General features: G+C 36.4%; 1 protein-coding gene across 1 annotated transcript in view; it reads left to right on the top strand.

Annotated features, from left to right (window-relative positions):
* Window positions 1-16516, top strand: part of bcl2l11 (BCL2 like 11) — a 38438-nt gene that overhangs the window by 6828 nt on the left and 15094 nt on the right. Inside the window, exon 3 of the mRNA XM_076083151.1 lies at window positions 12293-12414. Coding sequence (XP_075939266.1) covers window positions 12293-12414 — 122 coding nt within the window. The remainder of the gene's footprint in view (window positions 1-12292; window positions 12415-16516) is intronic.

The following is a 16516-nucleotide window of genomic DNA, read 5'->3' as shown; positions in this document are numbered from 1 at the left end:
CATCTCTGTTCTGTTATTTGGTGTCTCCAGTGTTCAAAAGATGCCATTGGATCTATGGGAAATGCAGTGAAGTAAACTGTGTTCTCCGTTGTCGTGCACATACTTCCCCATCAGAGGCTGCTGGAATAGATTTGAACTTCAGCCTCGGGTCTCTTAAATATCGGAGCATGTGAGAAATATTAAGCCTGAGTTTCAGAACAGTGTTCGTGAGTCATAAGTGGAGATCAGTAAGCAGTCAGAGCTTTCATGTTGTTCAGTACTGATTTACTGTTGACTGAAAATATCACAGATTAACCACGAAAACACACACGCACACACACACACACACACACACACACACACACACAGCCGGTCAGGTATGAGACGGGTATTTCTCTACATCTTTATTATAATGCCAGTCATTTTCATATTGTTACATCCTCTTCTTAGAGCTTTGCTTAAAGAAGGAGGGATCGCTCTCCCTGGACGGACAGAACAGATGAACATAATATAACTAGAAAATGCATTTCCTGCTGAAAATGCGTTGGAATGCTGAAAGCTGAAATGAATCTCAAAAACATTGCTGAAAATAGATATCCAATTTTAAAAAAATTGCAAAAAGCTTAATAATTCAAAAAGTTGAAAGATTACAAATATGAAGTCATATGTAGCTGAAAGTTGAAGAAGTTTAACAGGATTTGAAGATTTTCTCCATAGAGATCCCATTCAAAAGAAAATTGCAAATAGCTTTTAAAGATTACAAATATGAAAAGTAATATCACCCCTCTCCTGAAAGAGCTGAACATTTTGATATTCGAATGGTTTCTGTGGCTTAAAAAATGTCAGCAGTAGTGATATTTGTAGTAGTAGTAGTAGAAGTTGTAGTTGTAGTAGAAGTATCATTAGGAGTAAAAGTATTAGTATTTAGAAGAAGTAGTAGAAGTAGTAGTAGTAATAGCTGTAGTAGTGGTCATAGTATATAATATAACAGTAGTAGTAGTAGTAATAGTAATGGCAGTATTTGAAAAAGTCAAATTTTGAGCTTAATGTTTACATACAGTTAATCCATGGGGCTTTTATTTTTGAAAGGGTGGGGCTGGGTGGGGAAGGGGAGAGGAGATGGACTCATATTGTTAGATTAACACAAACAGGTTATTAAATGACAGGCTTCATCACAAGCATTTCAGTTAGAATTCACTCTGTGGGGCTTTTATTTTGAAATGGGGTGTGGGGGGGGGGGAGAAAAGATGGACTCATAATGTTAGATAAACACAAACAGGTTATTAAATGTCAGGCTTCATCATAAGCATTTCAGTTAGAATTCATTCTGTGGGGCTTTTATTTTAAAATGGGGTGTGTGTGTGTGGGGGGGGGATCCTCTAAAGATCTCTAAGAACCTGAATGACTGTATGAGAGAGACACACAGAGAGAGAGACACACACAGAGAGAGAGAGACACACACAGAGAGAGAGAGAGGAGTGTGTGTGTGTCTGTGTGTTTATCAACATCACTAATGAGCTTAATCAGAAACACCTGTGTCCTTGCAGCCTTTTCATGGAGATTAAACAGGGAAACACCTCTCAAACAAATCCTCAAAACTCCCATAACCGTAGCTCCTATTGCTCCGATATTAATAAATGAGAGGAAGGATGAGTTGAAGAACAGATCCTGTGAAAATTGTGTCTGTAGTTTAACAAATGTGGCTGAACTGGCGATTTAGAAATGGGGTACCGTGTTCTGTGGAAGATGTTTTTGAAGCAAAATTTAACATTGGTCTCTATGGAGCAGAAAGTTGGTTTTCCTCTCAATTACAGGCTTCTGTGCCAAATGTGTAAATCTGTGGGATTCCACAGTCATTTGTCTACGACAAGGACAAGATTAGCTACTTCTACATCCAGAAATGATGCATGAAGAGTGAAGATTGTGGACACAGTGGCAAAAGACAAATGTTTTTTTCACAAGAATCTCAAGCTGCTCTTCACTCTAGCGGTGACATCACGCACTCTAAGCTGCGCAATACACACCCATTATAAAGTCAGAAAAGGACTGAAAAAATCATAAAAGTTAAACTGCTGCAGTTCAAAAAGTATAAAAGATATAAAAAAGCTGAATAATGCGGCAATAGATCAGGGTTTTCTCAACATTTTAAAGTTGAAATGGTGTCTGTAGCTGAAAGTATGAGGAAGTAGAAGGATTTGAAAGTTGAAGAGGATTTGAACATTTTCTCCATAGAAACCCATTCAAAAAAAAAATTGCAAAAAGCTTAATAATTCATAAAGTTTAAAGGTTAGAAATACGAAAAGTCATAGCACCCCTCTGCTGAAAGAGCTGAACATTTTGATAGTTGAACGGTTTCTGTAGCTTAAAATATGAAGGAGCAGAAGAGTTTCAAAAAGCGTACGGAAGAAATATAATTATAACTAGAAAATGCATTTCCTGCTGAAAATGCGTTGGAATGCTGAAAGCTGAAATGAATCTCAAAAACATTGCTGAAAATAGATATCCAATTTAAAAAAAATTGCAAAAAGCTTAATAATTCAAAAAGTTGAAAGATTACAAATATGAAGTCATATGTAGCTGAAAGTATGAGAAGAAGAAGGCTTTGAAAGTTGAAGAAGTTTAACAGGATTTGAAGATTTTCTCCATAGAGATCCCATTCAAAAGAAAATTGCAAATAGCTTAATAATTCAAAGAATTTAAAGATTACAAATATGAAAAGTCATATCGCCCCTCTCCTGAAAGAGCTGAACATTTTGATATTCGAATGGTTTCTGTGGCTTAAAAAATGTCAGCAGTAGTGATATTTGTAGTAGTAGTACTAGAAGTTGTAGTTGTAGTAGAAGTATCATTAGTAGTAGAAGTATTAGTATTTAGAAGAAGTAGTAGTAGTAATAGCTGTAGTAGTGGTCGTAGTATATAATATAACAGTAGTAGTAGTAGTATTAGTAATGGCAGTATTTGAAAAAGTCAAATTTTGAGCTTAATGTTTACATACAGTTAATCCATGGGGCTTTTATTTTGAAAGGGTGGGGCTGGGTGGGGGGGAGAGGAGACATAATCATAATGTTTGACACATAAACAGAGGTTATTAAATGACAGGCTTCATCACAAGCATTCCAGTTAGAATTCACTCTGTGGGGCTTTTATTTTGAAATGGGGTGTGGGGGGGGATGGACTTATAATGTTAGATAAACACAAGCAGGTTATTAAATGTCAGGCTTCATCATAAGCATTTCAGTTAGAATTCATTCTGTGGGGCTTTTATTTTAAAATGGAGTGGGGGGAGGGGAGTCCTGTAAAAAGCTGTAAGACCTGAATGACTGTATGAGAGATACACAGAGAGAGAGAGACATACAGAGATAGAGGGAGAGAGACATACAGAGAGAGAGAGAGAGAGAGAGAGAGGAGTGCGTGTGTGTGTGTCTGTGAGTCGGTGTGTTTATCAACATCACTAATGAGCTTAATCAGAAACACCTGTGTCCTTGCAGCCTTTTCATGGAGATTAAACAGGGAAACACCTCTCAAACAAATCCTCAAAACTCCCATAACCGTAGCTCCTATTGCTCCGATATTAATAACTGAGAGGAAGGATGAGTTGAAGAACAGATCCTGTAAAAATTGTGTCTGTAGTGTAAAAAATGTGGCTGAACTGGCGATTTAGAAATGGGGTACCGTGTTCTGTGGAAGATGTTTTTGAAGCAAAATTTAACATTGGTCTCTATGGAGCAGAAAGTTGGTTTTCCTCTCAATTACAGGCTTCTGTGTCAAATGTGTAAATCTGTGGGATTCCACAGTCATTTGTCTACGACAAGGACAAGATTAGCTACTTCTACATCCAGAAATTATGCATGAAGAGTGAAGATTGTGGACACAGTGGCAAAAGACAAATGTTTTTTTCACAAGAATCTCAAGCTGCTCTTCACTCTAGCGGTGACATCACGCACTCTAAGCTGCGCAATACACACCCATTATAAAAGCAGAAAAGGGCTGAAAAAATCATAAAAGTTAAACTGCTGCAGTTCAAAAAGTATAAAAGATATCAAAAAGCTGAATAATGCGGCAATAGATCAGGGTTTTCTCAACATTTTAAAGTTTAAATGGTGTCTGTAGCTGAAAGTATGAGGAAGTAGAAGGATTTGAAAGTTGAAGAGGATTTGAACATTTTCTCCATAGAAACCCATTCAAAAAACAAATTGCAAAAAGCTTAATAATTCATAAAGTTTAAAGGTTAGAAATATGAAAAGTCATAGCACCCCTCTGCTGAAAGAGCTGAACATTTTGATAGTTGAACGGTTTCTGTAGCTTAAAATATGAAGGAGCAGAAGAGTTTCAAAAAGCGTACGGAAGAAATATAAAATAAAGAAGAATAAAGAAACAGGATAACAATAGTTGGAATGCTTAACAGCATTCCAACAACTAGAAAATGCATTTCCTGCTGAAAATGCGTTGGAATGCTGAAAGCTGAAATGAATCTCAAAAACATTGCTGAAAATAGATATCCAATTTAAAAAAAATTGCAAAAAGCTTAATAATTCAAAAAGTTGAAAGATTACAAATATGAAGTCATATGTAGCTGAAAGTATGAGAAGAAGGCTTTGAAAGTTGAAGAAGTTTAACAAGATTTGAAGATTTTCTCCATAGTCAAAAGAAAATTGCAAATAGCTTAATATTTCAAAGAATTTAATGATTACAAATATGAAAAGTCAAAGCACCCCTCTCCTGAAAGAGCTGAACATTTTGAAAGGGAAAAGTCCTGTAGTGATATTTGTAGTAGTAGAAGTTGTAGTAGAAATATTAGTAGTAGCAGAAGTATTAGTAATTAGAAGAAGTAGTAGAAGTAGTAGTATCAGTAGTCGTAGTAATAGCTGTAGTATTGGTCGTAGTATTTAATATAACAGTAGTAGTAGTAGAAGTAGTTATAGTAGTAATAGTAATGGCAGTAGAAGAAGTAGCAGTAGTAGTAGTACTAGTAGCAGTTGTACTAATAGCTGTAGTAGTAATACTACTTGTAGTAGCATGAATAGCAGTAGTAGTAGTAGCAGTTGTAGTATAAGTAATAGCAGTGGTGGTAGTAATAATATTGATGGTAGCAGTAATAGTAGTAGTAGTAATACTATATTAGCAGCAGCAGTAGTAGTTGTCGCAGTATTAGTCAGAGCATTAAGTTTTTCAACAAAAAAGCCTAATTTTGAGCTTAATGTTTAAATACAGTTAATCCATGAGGCTTTTATTTTGAAAGGGTGGGACTGGGTGGGGGAGAGAGGGGGAGAGGAGACATAATCTTAATGTTTGACACACATAAACAGAGTTTATTAAATGACAGGCTTCATCACAAGCATTTCAGTTAGAATTCACTCTTTGGGGCTTTTATTTTGAAATGGGGTGTGGGCGGGGGGGGGGGAGAGGAGACATAATCATAATGTTAGATAAACAAACAGGTTATTAAATGACAGGCTTCATCACAAGCATTTAAGTTAGAATTCATTTTGTGGGGCCTTTACTTTAAAATGGGGTGTGTGTGGGGGGGGGGGGGGGGGGGGGAGTCCTCTTAAAATCTCTAAGACCTGAATGACTGTATGAGAGAGAGACACAGACAGAGAGAGAGAGAGAGAGAGAGTGTGAGTGAGAGAGAGAGAGAGAGAGAGACTCTGATCTCTCTGGCAATCTTTCTCATTTGGAGATTGTCCTATGTTTTATCATTTACAGCTTACATGACTATTGTCCTGCTCTGCCATGTCTTTCCTCGTCTCTCCCTCTTGTGTCGCGGTGTGTGTAAATGTCACTCGAATCAGGAAACTTATCAGAATACCCATATTTGATTGGCTGAACTGCATCACGTATATCTCTAAATCATGTGTGTGCGGCTTTTATTTTAAAATGGGGGGGTCCTCTAAAAGTCTCTAAGACCTGAATGACTGTATGAGAGAGAGAGAGAGAGAGACACAGAGAGAGATAGAGGAGCACGTGTGTGTCTGTGAGTCTGTGTGTTTATCAACATCACTAATGAGCTTAATCAGAAACACCTGTGTCCTTGCAGCCTTTTCATGGAAATTAAACAGGGAAACACCTCTCAAACAAATCCTCAAAACTCCCATAACCGTAGCTCCTATTGCTCCGCTATTAATAAATGAGAGGAAGGATGAGTTGAAGAACAGATCCTGTAAAAATTGTGTCTGTAGTGTAAAAAATGTGGCTGAACTGGCGATTTAGAAATGGGGTCCCGTGTTCTGTGGAAGATGTTTTTGAAGCAAAATTTAACATTGGTCTCTATGGAGCAGAAAGTTGGTTTTCCTCTCAATTACAGGCTTCTGTGTCAAATGTGTAAATCTGTGGGATTCCACAGTCATTTGTCTACGACAAGGACAAGATTAGCTACTTCTACATCCAGAAATTATGCATGAAGAGTGAAGATTGTGGACACAGTGGCAAAAGACAAATGTTTTTTTCACAAGAATCTCAAGCTGCTCTTCACTCTAGCGGTGACATCACGCACTCTAAGCTGCGCAATACACACCCATTATAAAAGCAGAAAAGGGCTGAAAAAATCATAAAAGTTAAACTGCTGCAGTTCAAAAAGTATAAAAGATATCAAAAAGCTGAATAATGCAGCAATAGATCAGGGTTTTCTCAACATTTGAAAGTTAAAATGGTGTCTGTAGCTGAAAGTATGAGGAAGTAGAAGGATTTGAAAGTTGAAGAGGATTTGAACATTTTCTCCATAGAAACCCATTCAAAACAAAAATTGCAAAAAGCTTAATAATTCATAAAGTTTAAAGGTTAGAAATATGAAAAGTCATAGCACCCCTCTGCTGAAAGAGCTGAACATTTTGATAGTTGAACGGTTTCTGTAGCTTAAAATATGAAGGAGCAGAAGAGTTTCAAAAAGCGTACGGAAGAAATATAATTATAAAAAAAATAAAATAAGGAAGAATAAAGAAACAGGATAACAATAGTTGGAATGCTTAACAGCATTCCAACAATAAAGAAACAGGATAACAATAGTTGGAATGCTTAACAGCATTCCAACAACTAGAAAATGCATTTCCTGCTGAAAATGCGTTGGAATGCTGAAAGCTGAAATGAATCTCAAAAACATTGCTGAAAATAGATATCCAATTTAAAAAAAATTGCTAAAAGCTTAATAATTCAAAAAGTTGAAAGATTACAAATATGAAGTCATATGTAGCTGAAACTATGAGAAGAAGAAGGCTTTGAAAGTTGAAGAAGTTTAACAGGATTTGAAGATTTTCTCCATAGAGATCCCATTCAAAAGAAAATTGCAAATAGCTTAATATTTCAAAAAGTTAAAAGATTACAATTATGAAAAGTCAAAGCACCCCTCTCCTGAAAGAGCTGAACATTTTGATATTCGAACGGTTTCTGTGGCTTAAAAAATGTCAGCAGTAGTGATATTTGTAGTATTAGTAGTACTAGAAGTTGTAGTTGTAGTAGAAGTATTATTAGTAGTAGAAGTATTAGTAGCATTATAATAAGTAGTAGCAGTAGTGATATTTGTAATAGTAGTAGTAGAAGTTGTAGTTGTAGTAGAAGTATCATTGGTAGTAGAAGTATTAGTATTTAGAAGAAGTAGTAGAAGTAGTAGTAGTAATAGCTGTAGTAGTGGTCGTAGTATATAATATAACAGTAGTAGTAGTAGTAATAGTAATGGCAGTATTTGAAAAAGTCTCATTTTGAGCTTAATGTTTACATACAGTTAATCCATGGGGCTTTTATTTTGAAAGGGTTGGGGCTGGGTGGGGGGGAGAGGAGACATAATCATAATGTTTGACACATAAACAGAGGTTATTAAATGACAGGCTTCATCACAAGCATTTCAGTTATATTTCACTCTGTGGGGCTTTTATTTTGAAATGGGGTGTGGGGGGGGGGGGAAGAGATGGACTCATGATGTTAGATAAACACAAACAGGTTATTAAATGTCAGGCTTCATCATAAGCATTTCAGTTAGAATTCATTCTGTGGGGCTTTTATTTTAAAATGGGGTGTGTGTGTGGGGGGGGGGATCCTCTAAAGATCTCTAAGAACCTGAATGACTGTATGAGAGAGAGACACAGAGAGAGAGGGAGAGAGAGAGAGACACAGAGAGAGAGACACACACACAGAGAGATAGAGAGAGAGGAGTGTGTGTGTGTCTGTGAGTCTGTGTGTTTATCAACATCACTAATGAGCTTCATCAGAAACACCTGTGTCCTTGCAGCCTTTTCATGGAAATTAAACAGGGAAACACCTCTCAAACAAATCCTCAAAACTCCCATAACCGTAGCTCCTATTGCTCCGCTATTAATAAATGAGAGGAATGATGAGTTGAAGAACAGATCCTGTAAAAATTGTGTCTGTAGTGTAAAAAATGTGGCTGAACTGGCGATTTAGAAATGGGGTCCCGTGTTCTGTGGAAGATGTTTTTGAAGCAAAATTTAACATTGGTCTCTATGGAGCAGAAAGTTGGTTTTCCTCTCAATTACAGGCTTCTGTGCCAAATGTGTAAATCTGTGGGATTCCACAGTCATTTGTCTACGACAAGGACAAGATTAGCTACTTCTACATCCAGAAATGATGCATGAAGAGTGAAGATTGTGGACACAGTGGCAAAAGACAAATGTTTTTTTCACAAGAATCTCAAGCTGCTCTTCACTCTAGCGGTGACATCACGCACTCTAAGCTGCGCAATACACACCCATTATAAAAGCAGAAAAGGGCTGAAAAAATCATAAAAGTTAAACTGCTGCAGTTCAAAAAGTATAAAAGATATCAAAAAGCTGAATAATGCAGCAATAGATCAGGGTTTTCTCAACATTTGAAAGTTAAAATGGTGTCTGTAGCTGAAAGTATGAGGAAGTAGAAGGATTTGAAAGTTGAAGAGGATTTGAACATTTTCTCCATAGAAACCCATTCAAAAAAAAAATTGCAAAAAGCTTAATAATTCATAAAGTTTAAAGGTTAGAAATATGAAAAGTCATAGCACCCCTCTGCTGAAAGAGCTGAACATTTTGATAGTTGAACGGTTTCTGTAGCTTAAAATATGAAGGAGCAGAAGAGTTTCAAAAAGCGTACGGAAGAAATATAATTATAAAAAAAATAAACTAGAAAATGCATTTCCTGCTGAAAATGCGTTGGAATGCTGAAAGCTGAAATGAATCTCAAAAACATTGCTGAAAATAGATATCCAATTAAAAAAAAATTGCAAAAAGCTTAATAATTCAAAAAGTTGAAAGATTATAAATATGAAGTCATATGTAGCTGAAAGTATGAGAAGAAGGCTTTGAAAGTTGAAGAAGTTTAACAGGATTTGAAGATTTTCTCCATAGAGATCCCATTCAAAAGAAAATTGCAAATAGCTTAATATTTCAAAAAGTTAAAAGATTACAAATATGAAAAGTCAAAGCACCCCTCTCCTGAAAGAGCTGAACATTTTGATATTCGAACGGTTTCTGTGGCTTAAAAAATGTCAGCAGTAGTGATATTTGTAGTATTAGTAGTACTAGAAGTTGTAGTTGTAGTAGAAGTATCATTAGTAGTAGAAGTATTAGTATTTAGAAGAAGTAGTAATATCGGTAGTAGTAGTAATAGCTGTAGTAGTGGTCGTAGTATTTAATATAACAGTAGTAGTATAAGTAGTAGTAATAGTAATGGCAGTATTTGAAGTAGCAGTAATAGCAGTAGTAGTAGTACTAGTAGCAGTCGTACTAATAGCTGTAGTAGTATTAGTACTGGTAGTAGCATGAATAGCAGTTGTAGTATAAGTAATAGTAGTAGTGGTAGTAATAGCAGTAGTGGTAGTAATAATATTGATGGTAGCAGTAATAGCAGTAGTAATCGTAGCAACAGCAAAAGTTGTAGTAGAAGTAGTAGTAGTAGCAGTAGTAGTAGTAATACTAGAAATATTAGCAGCAATAGTAGTAGTTGTCGCAGTATTAGTAAGAGCATTCATTACTTCAAAAAAAGCCAAATTTTCAGCTTAATGTTTAAATAGTTAATCCATGAGGCTTTTATTTTGAAAGGGTGGGGCTGGGTGGGGGAGAGAGGGGGAGAGGAGACATAATCATAATGTTTGACACATAAACAGAGGTTATTAAATGACAGGCTTCATCACAAGCATTTCAGTTATATTTCACTCTGTGGGGCTTTTATTTTGAAATGGGGTGTGGGGGGGAGAAGGGGAGAGGAGATGGACTCATATTGTTAGATTAACACAAACAGGTTATTAAATGACAGGCTTCATCACAAGCATTTCAGTTAGAATTCACTCTTTGGGGCTTTTATTTTGAAATGGGGTGTGGGCGGGGGGGGGGGGAGGAGACATAATCATAATGTTAGATAAACAAACAGGTTATTAAATGACAGGCTTCATCACAAGCATTCCAGTTAGAATTCACTCTGTGGGGCTTTTATTTTGAAATGGGGTGTGGGGGGGGGGGATGGACTTATAATGTTAGATTAACACAAACAGGTTATTAAATGACAGGCTTCATCACAAGCATTTCAGTTAGAATTCACTCTTTGGGGCTTTTATTTTGAAATGGGGTGTGGGCGGGGGGGGGGGGGGGAGGAGACATAATCATAATGTTAGATTAACAAACAGGTTATTAAATGACAGGCTTCATCACAAGCATTCCAGTTAGAATTCACTCTGTGGGGCTTTTATTTTGAAATGGGGTGTGGGGGGGGGGGATGGACTTATAATGTTAGATAAACACAAGCAGGTTATTAAATGTCAGGCTTCATCATAAGCATTTCAGTTAGAATTCATTCTGTGGGGCTTTTATTTTAAAATGGAGTGGGGGGAGGGGAGTCCTGTAAAAAGCTGTAAGACCTGAATGACTGTATGAGAGACACACACAGAGAGAGAGACATACAGAGATAGAGGGAGAGAGACATACAGAGAGAGAGACAGAGAGAGAGAGAGAGAGAGAGAGAGGAGTGCGTGTGTGTGTCTGTGAGTCTGTGTGTTTATCAACATCACTAATGAGCTTCATCAGAAACACCTGTGTCCTTGCAGCCTTTTCATGGAGATTAAACAGGGAAACACCTCTCAAACAAATCCTCAAAACTCCCATAACCGTAGCTCCTATTGCTCCGATATTAATAAATGAGAGGAAGGATGAGTTGAAGAACAGATCCTGTAAAAATTGTGTCTGTAGTGTAAAAAATGTGGCTCAACTGGCGATTTAGAAATGGGGTACCGTGTTCTGTGAAAGATGTTTTTGAAGCAAAATTTAACATTGGTCTCTATGGAGCAGAAAGTTGGTTTTCCTCTCAATTACAGGCTTCTGTGTCAAATGTGTAAATCTGTGGGATTCCACAGTCATTTGTCTACGACAAGGACAAGATTAGCTACTTCTACATCCAGAAATTATGCATGAAGAGTGAAGATTGTGGACACAGTGGCAAAAGACAAATGTTTTTTTCACAAGAATCTCAAGCTGCTCTTCACTCTAGCGGTGACATCACGCACTCTAAGCTGCGCAATACACACCCATTATAAAAGCAGAAAAGGGCTGAAAAAATCATAAAAGTTAAACTGCTGCAGTTCAAAAAGTATAAAAGATATCAAAAAGCTGAATAATGCGTCAATAGATCAGGATTTTCTCAACATTTTAAAGTTGAAATGGTGTCTGTAGCTGAAAGTATGAGGAAGTAGAAGGATTTGAAAGTTGAAGAGGAGTTGAACATTTTCTCCATAGAAACCCATTCAAAAAAAAATTGCAAAAAGCTTAATAATTCATAAAGTTTAAAGGTTAGAAATATGAAAAGTCATAGCACCCCTCTGCTGAAAGAGCTGAACATTTTGATAGTTGAACGGTTTCTGTAGCTTAAAATATGAAGGCGCAGAAGAGTTTCAAAAAGCGTACGGAAGAAATATAATTATAAAAAAAATAAAATAAGGAAGAATAAAGAAACAGGATAACAATAGTTGGAATGCTTAACAGCATTCCAACAAATAAGGAAGAATAAAGAAACAGGATAACAATAGTTGGAATGCTTAACAGCATTCCAACAATAAAGAAGAATAAAGAAACAGGATAACAATAGTTGGAATGCTTAACAGCATTCCAACAATAAAGAGAAACAGGATAACAATAGTTGGAATGCTTAACAGCATTCCAACAATAAAGAAACAGGATAACAATAGTTGGAATGCTTAACAGCATTCCAACAATAAAGAAACAGGATAACAATAGTTGGAATGCTTAACAGCATTCCAACAATTACAATACAGACAATCCATAGAAAGAGCTTGTTTGGTCATATTAGCAAAGTGTAAATGTCTTTTTTCTTCTTCTCTCTGTTTTAGGACGAACTTCCAGCTCCTCTAGCACGAGGCAACGAAACGCAGCAAAGGAGATGCAGACGGAGGCAATCGGACGAGAGCTCCGACGTTTCGGAGACGACTACAACAGACAACTTCTGCTCAGGGTTAGTGTGTGTGCGTGCGTGTGTGCGTGTGTGTGTGTAGAGAAACCACCAGCCACCACATTTATGGAGCAGTTGAGCAAAGTGCTGAACGCTCAGCAGCTGCAGCGGAGCAGCTGATTGGCTGACAGAAGGAGACTGTGGTTAGCTAACAGATGTAAATTACGTTAATCAAATACAACATCTTTTTGTTGTTATTGTTGAGGCTTTTTTCTTCTTCTTTATTTTCCAGAGGTTTAGAGTTCCATCTAGCAGCCTGGCCTCATCCAGCGTTCGTAGCTATAAATACGAAAAAAATAATGCGCCACAATCCGTGGATATCCCACGAAAATATTTGGTATGTTCTCCACGTAATCTTGAACGAGGAAGTTTAAAGACTGCAAAAACCTCACATGGACGAGTCCAACAAACGCCGATCTTTTACCCAGTTAACAGCTGTTCGTTGCTCGTGTGAAACGAGAAGTCAACGTTGATTTATTTGTCAAATAACATGCGTACTAAAGTAACGCCACATACTTTATTTTAACCAAGACGACGATCTTTTCCTGAACATAACTAAGTAGTTAAGTTGTTGTAACAAACTCTTGCTACTTCTATGGGTCCTGGGAGCACAAGTACGCCAGCACACGGTCAAATAGTGTTTCTCAAACGTTCTTTATTTAGTTATTCAGTTTTATTCAGACAGGCTGGACTGGGCCGTGCTCTCTGCTGCCTTCCTCCGATCGCACGCCGTGTGGGTTTTCCTGAGGTCTGCCGACTTCTCTGCCCCACGGCCAGTCTGTGTCTCTTGTCCCGCTCTCTCGTGTCTCCGTCACTACTCGTGTTTTTATATCGGAGAGAGAGAGAGAGAGAGACAATTCAAGATGGGTTTCAGCTGCGCCTAATTAAGCCTCTTCCCGGCACCATTCCCTGAACCACTCCCCTACTCTGTCCCCTCTGCAGCTGAGCCTGAACACACCCCGCCACCACAGTTGTCTAAACCTAACTAAGTAGTTTAGTTTTCTAAACCTAACTAAGTAGTTTAGTTGTCTAAAGCTAACTAAATAGTTTAGTTGTCTAAACCTAACTAAGTAGTTTAGTTGTTTAAACCTAACTAAGTAGTTTAGTTGTTTAAACCTAACTAAGAAGTTTAGTTGTCTAAACCTAACTAAGTAGTTTAGTTGTTTAAACCTAACTAAGTAGTTTAGTTGTTTAAACCTAACTAAGTAGTTTAGTTGTTTAAACCTAACTAAGTAGTTTAGTTGTTTAAACCTAACTAAGAAGTTTAGTTGTCTAAACCTAACTAAGTAGTTTAGTTGTTTAAACCTAACTAAGTAGTTTAGTTGTTTAAACCTAACTAAGAAGTTTAGTTGTCTAAACCTAACTAAGTAGTTTAGTTGTCTAAACCTAACTAAGTAGTTTAGTTGTTTAAACCTAACTAAGTAGTTTAGTTGTCTAAAGCTAACTAAATAGTTTAGTTGTCTAAACCTAACTAATTAGTTTAGTTGTCTAAACCTAACTAAGTAGTTTTGTTGTCTCAACCTAACTAAGTAGTGTTGTTGTCTAAACCTAACTAATTAGTTTAGTTGTCTAAACCTAACTAAGTAGTTTTGTTGTCTCAACCTAACTAAGTAGTGTTGTTGTCTAAACCTAACTAATTCGTTTAGTTGTCTAAACCTAACTAAGTAGTTTTGTTGTCTCAACCTAACTAAGTAGTTTAGTTGTCTAAACCTAACTAAGTAGTTTTGTTGTCTAAACCTAACTAAGTAGTTTAGTTGTTTAAACCTAACTAAGTAGTTTAGTTGTCTAAAGCTAACTAAATAGTTTAGTTGTCTAAAGCTAACAAATTAGTTTAGTTGTCTAAACCTAACTAAGTAGTTTAGTTGTTTAAACCTAACTAAGTAGTGTTGTTGTCTAAACCTAACTAATTAGTTTAGTTGTCTAAACCTAACTAAGTAGTTTTGTTGTCTCAACCTAACTAATTAGTTTAGTTGTCTAAACCTAACTAAGTAGTTTTGTTGTCTCAACCTAACTAAGTAGTGATGTTGTCTAAACCTAACTAAATAGTTTAGTTGTCTAAACCTAACTAATTAGTTTAGTTGTCTAAACCTAACTAAGTAGTTTTGTTGTCTAAACCTAACTAAGTAGTTTTGTTGTCTCAACCTAACTAAGTAGTTTAGTTGTTTAAACCTAACTAAGTAGTTTAGTTGTCTAAACCTAACTAAGTAGTTTAGTTGTTTAAACCTAACTAAGTAGTTTAGTTGTCTAAAGCTAACTAAATAGTTTAGTTGTCTAAAGCTAACAAATTAGTTTAGTTGTCTAAACCTAACTAAGTAGTGTTGTTGTCTAAACCTAACTAATTAGTTTAGTTGTCTAAACCTAACTAAGTAGTTTTGTTGTCTCAACCTAACTAAGTAGTTTAGTTGTTTAAACCTAACTAAGTAGTTTAGTTGTCTAAACCTAACTAAGTAGTTTAGTTGTTTAAACCTAACTAAGTAGTTTAGTTGTCTAAAGCTAACTAAATAGTTTAGTTGTCTAAAGCTAACAAATTAGTTTAGTTGTCTAAACCTAACTAAGTAGTTTAGTTGTTTAAACCTAACTAAGTAGTTTAGTTGTCTAAAGCTAACTAAATAGTTTAGTTGTCTAAAGCTAACTAATTAGTTTAGTTGTCTAAACCTAACTAAGTAGTGTTGTTGTCTAAACCTAACTAAATAGTTTAGTTGTCTAAAGCTAACTAATTAGTTTAGTTGTCTAAACCTAACTAAGTAGTTTAGTTGTTTAAACCTAACTAATTAGTTTAGTTGTTTAAACCTAACTAATTAGTTTAGTTGTTTAAACCTAACTAATTAGTTTAGTTGTCTAAACCTAACTAATTAGTTTAGTTGTTTAAACCTAACTAAGTAGTTTAGTTGTCTAAAGCTAACTAAATAGTTTAGTTGTCTAAAGCTAACTAATTAGTTTAGTTGTCTAAACCTAACTAAGTAGTTTTGTTGTCTCAACCTAACTAAGTAGTTTAGTTGTCTAAACCTAACTAATTAGTTTAGTTGTCTAAACCTAACTAAGTAGTGTTGTTGTCTCAACCTAACTAAGTAGTTTCCTGTGAAGACGGAAGTTTATTTTGAAAAGACTTTTTAGTTAAATTGACACGTGTTGCTGGACTTTAGTAGGAAAACGCACGAGACATGTGGAGTAACTTTAGTAAGATATACATTGTATGAGGATAATTTGCATCTAGATTTGTCTGAATATGTAAATTAAATTTGTATTCAGTCGTTTTCTGTCTCTATCCAACATGATACACTAATTTCATTGTTTGCCACAAGGTATTGTTCTGTGTTTATCACATTCCTGCAGAAATCAAAACAAATCACAAATTTAACAACGGACTGGACGGACAAAAATATCCCTAAATTGTTGCCGGTGGTGATCTGAAGGAGCCTGTGACCAGCTGGTTATTTCCACTGCACTCGGGGCGAGAAGACAGAAAATAACTTTTTTCATCAGAACACAACCAAACAGTCGGCCTGAAGCTGCAGAAAATCCAGACGCCACAGTCACCACTAAATAAAATTTAAAAAAACAACAACAACACGAAAAAACAGCCATATGACCCCTCAGCAGAGTGGAAGGGGCCGAGGACCGACTGGTTTAGGGGGAAGATGTGGTGAGACTCAGAGGAGCTCACTGACTCTGCTCACATTTATAAGAGTGGAGCTGAGAATCAGTCGCTGCAGCGTAAAGATCATTCTTCATCAACACAACGTTATTTAGCTTGAGAATGTCGGATGACTATTGAAGAGATAATCACATTATTGCATATAACGATGCAGTTCAACCGTCAGTCAGTGTTGTAAAGTTTGCTCCTGTTTCCTTTGGCAACATTTCTGCGTGTTGCATCACCACAGTTTTATTTACTCCTCTATCAAAGAGTGGACTGGAGCTTTAGGAAGCCGGCGAGGAGGAAGAAGAAGAGGGGGGGAACAAAATCAGAGCTGGTTCACTTTAATCTCATCAGAGACGTGGATTTACAGACATGACAGGTCGGTTGTATCGCAGTGAAGGGCTTAAATCTGCTCACTCAGTGTCAAGAGCTTAACAGCGATGCAGCTACAAACTCTCTGATTAG

The sequence above is a fragment of the Anarhichas minor genome, unplaced genomic scaffold (genome assembly GCF_050575085.1).
Source record: "Anarhichas minor isolate MPS153535 unplaced genomic scaffold, ASM5057508v1 ptg000122l, whole genome shotgun sequence".
Lineage (NCBI taxonomy): Eukaryota > Metazoa > Chordata > Actinopteri > Perciformes > Anarhichadidae > Anarhichas > Anarhichas minor.
The sequence above is the reverse complement of the archived record's forward strand: the minus strand, read 5'-3'. Positions and strand labels throughout refer to the sequence as shown.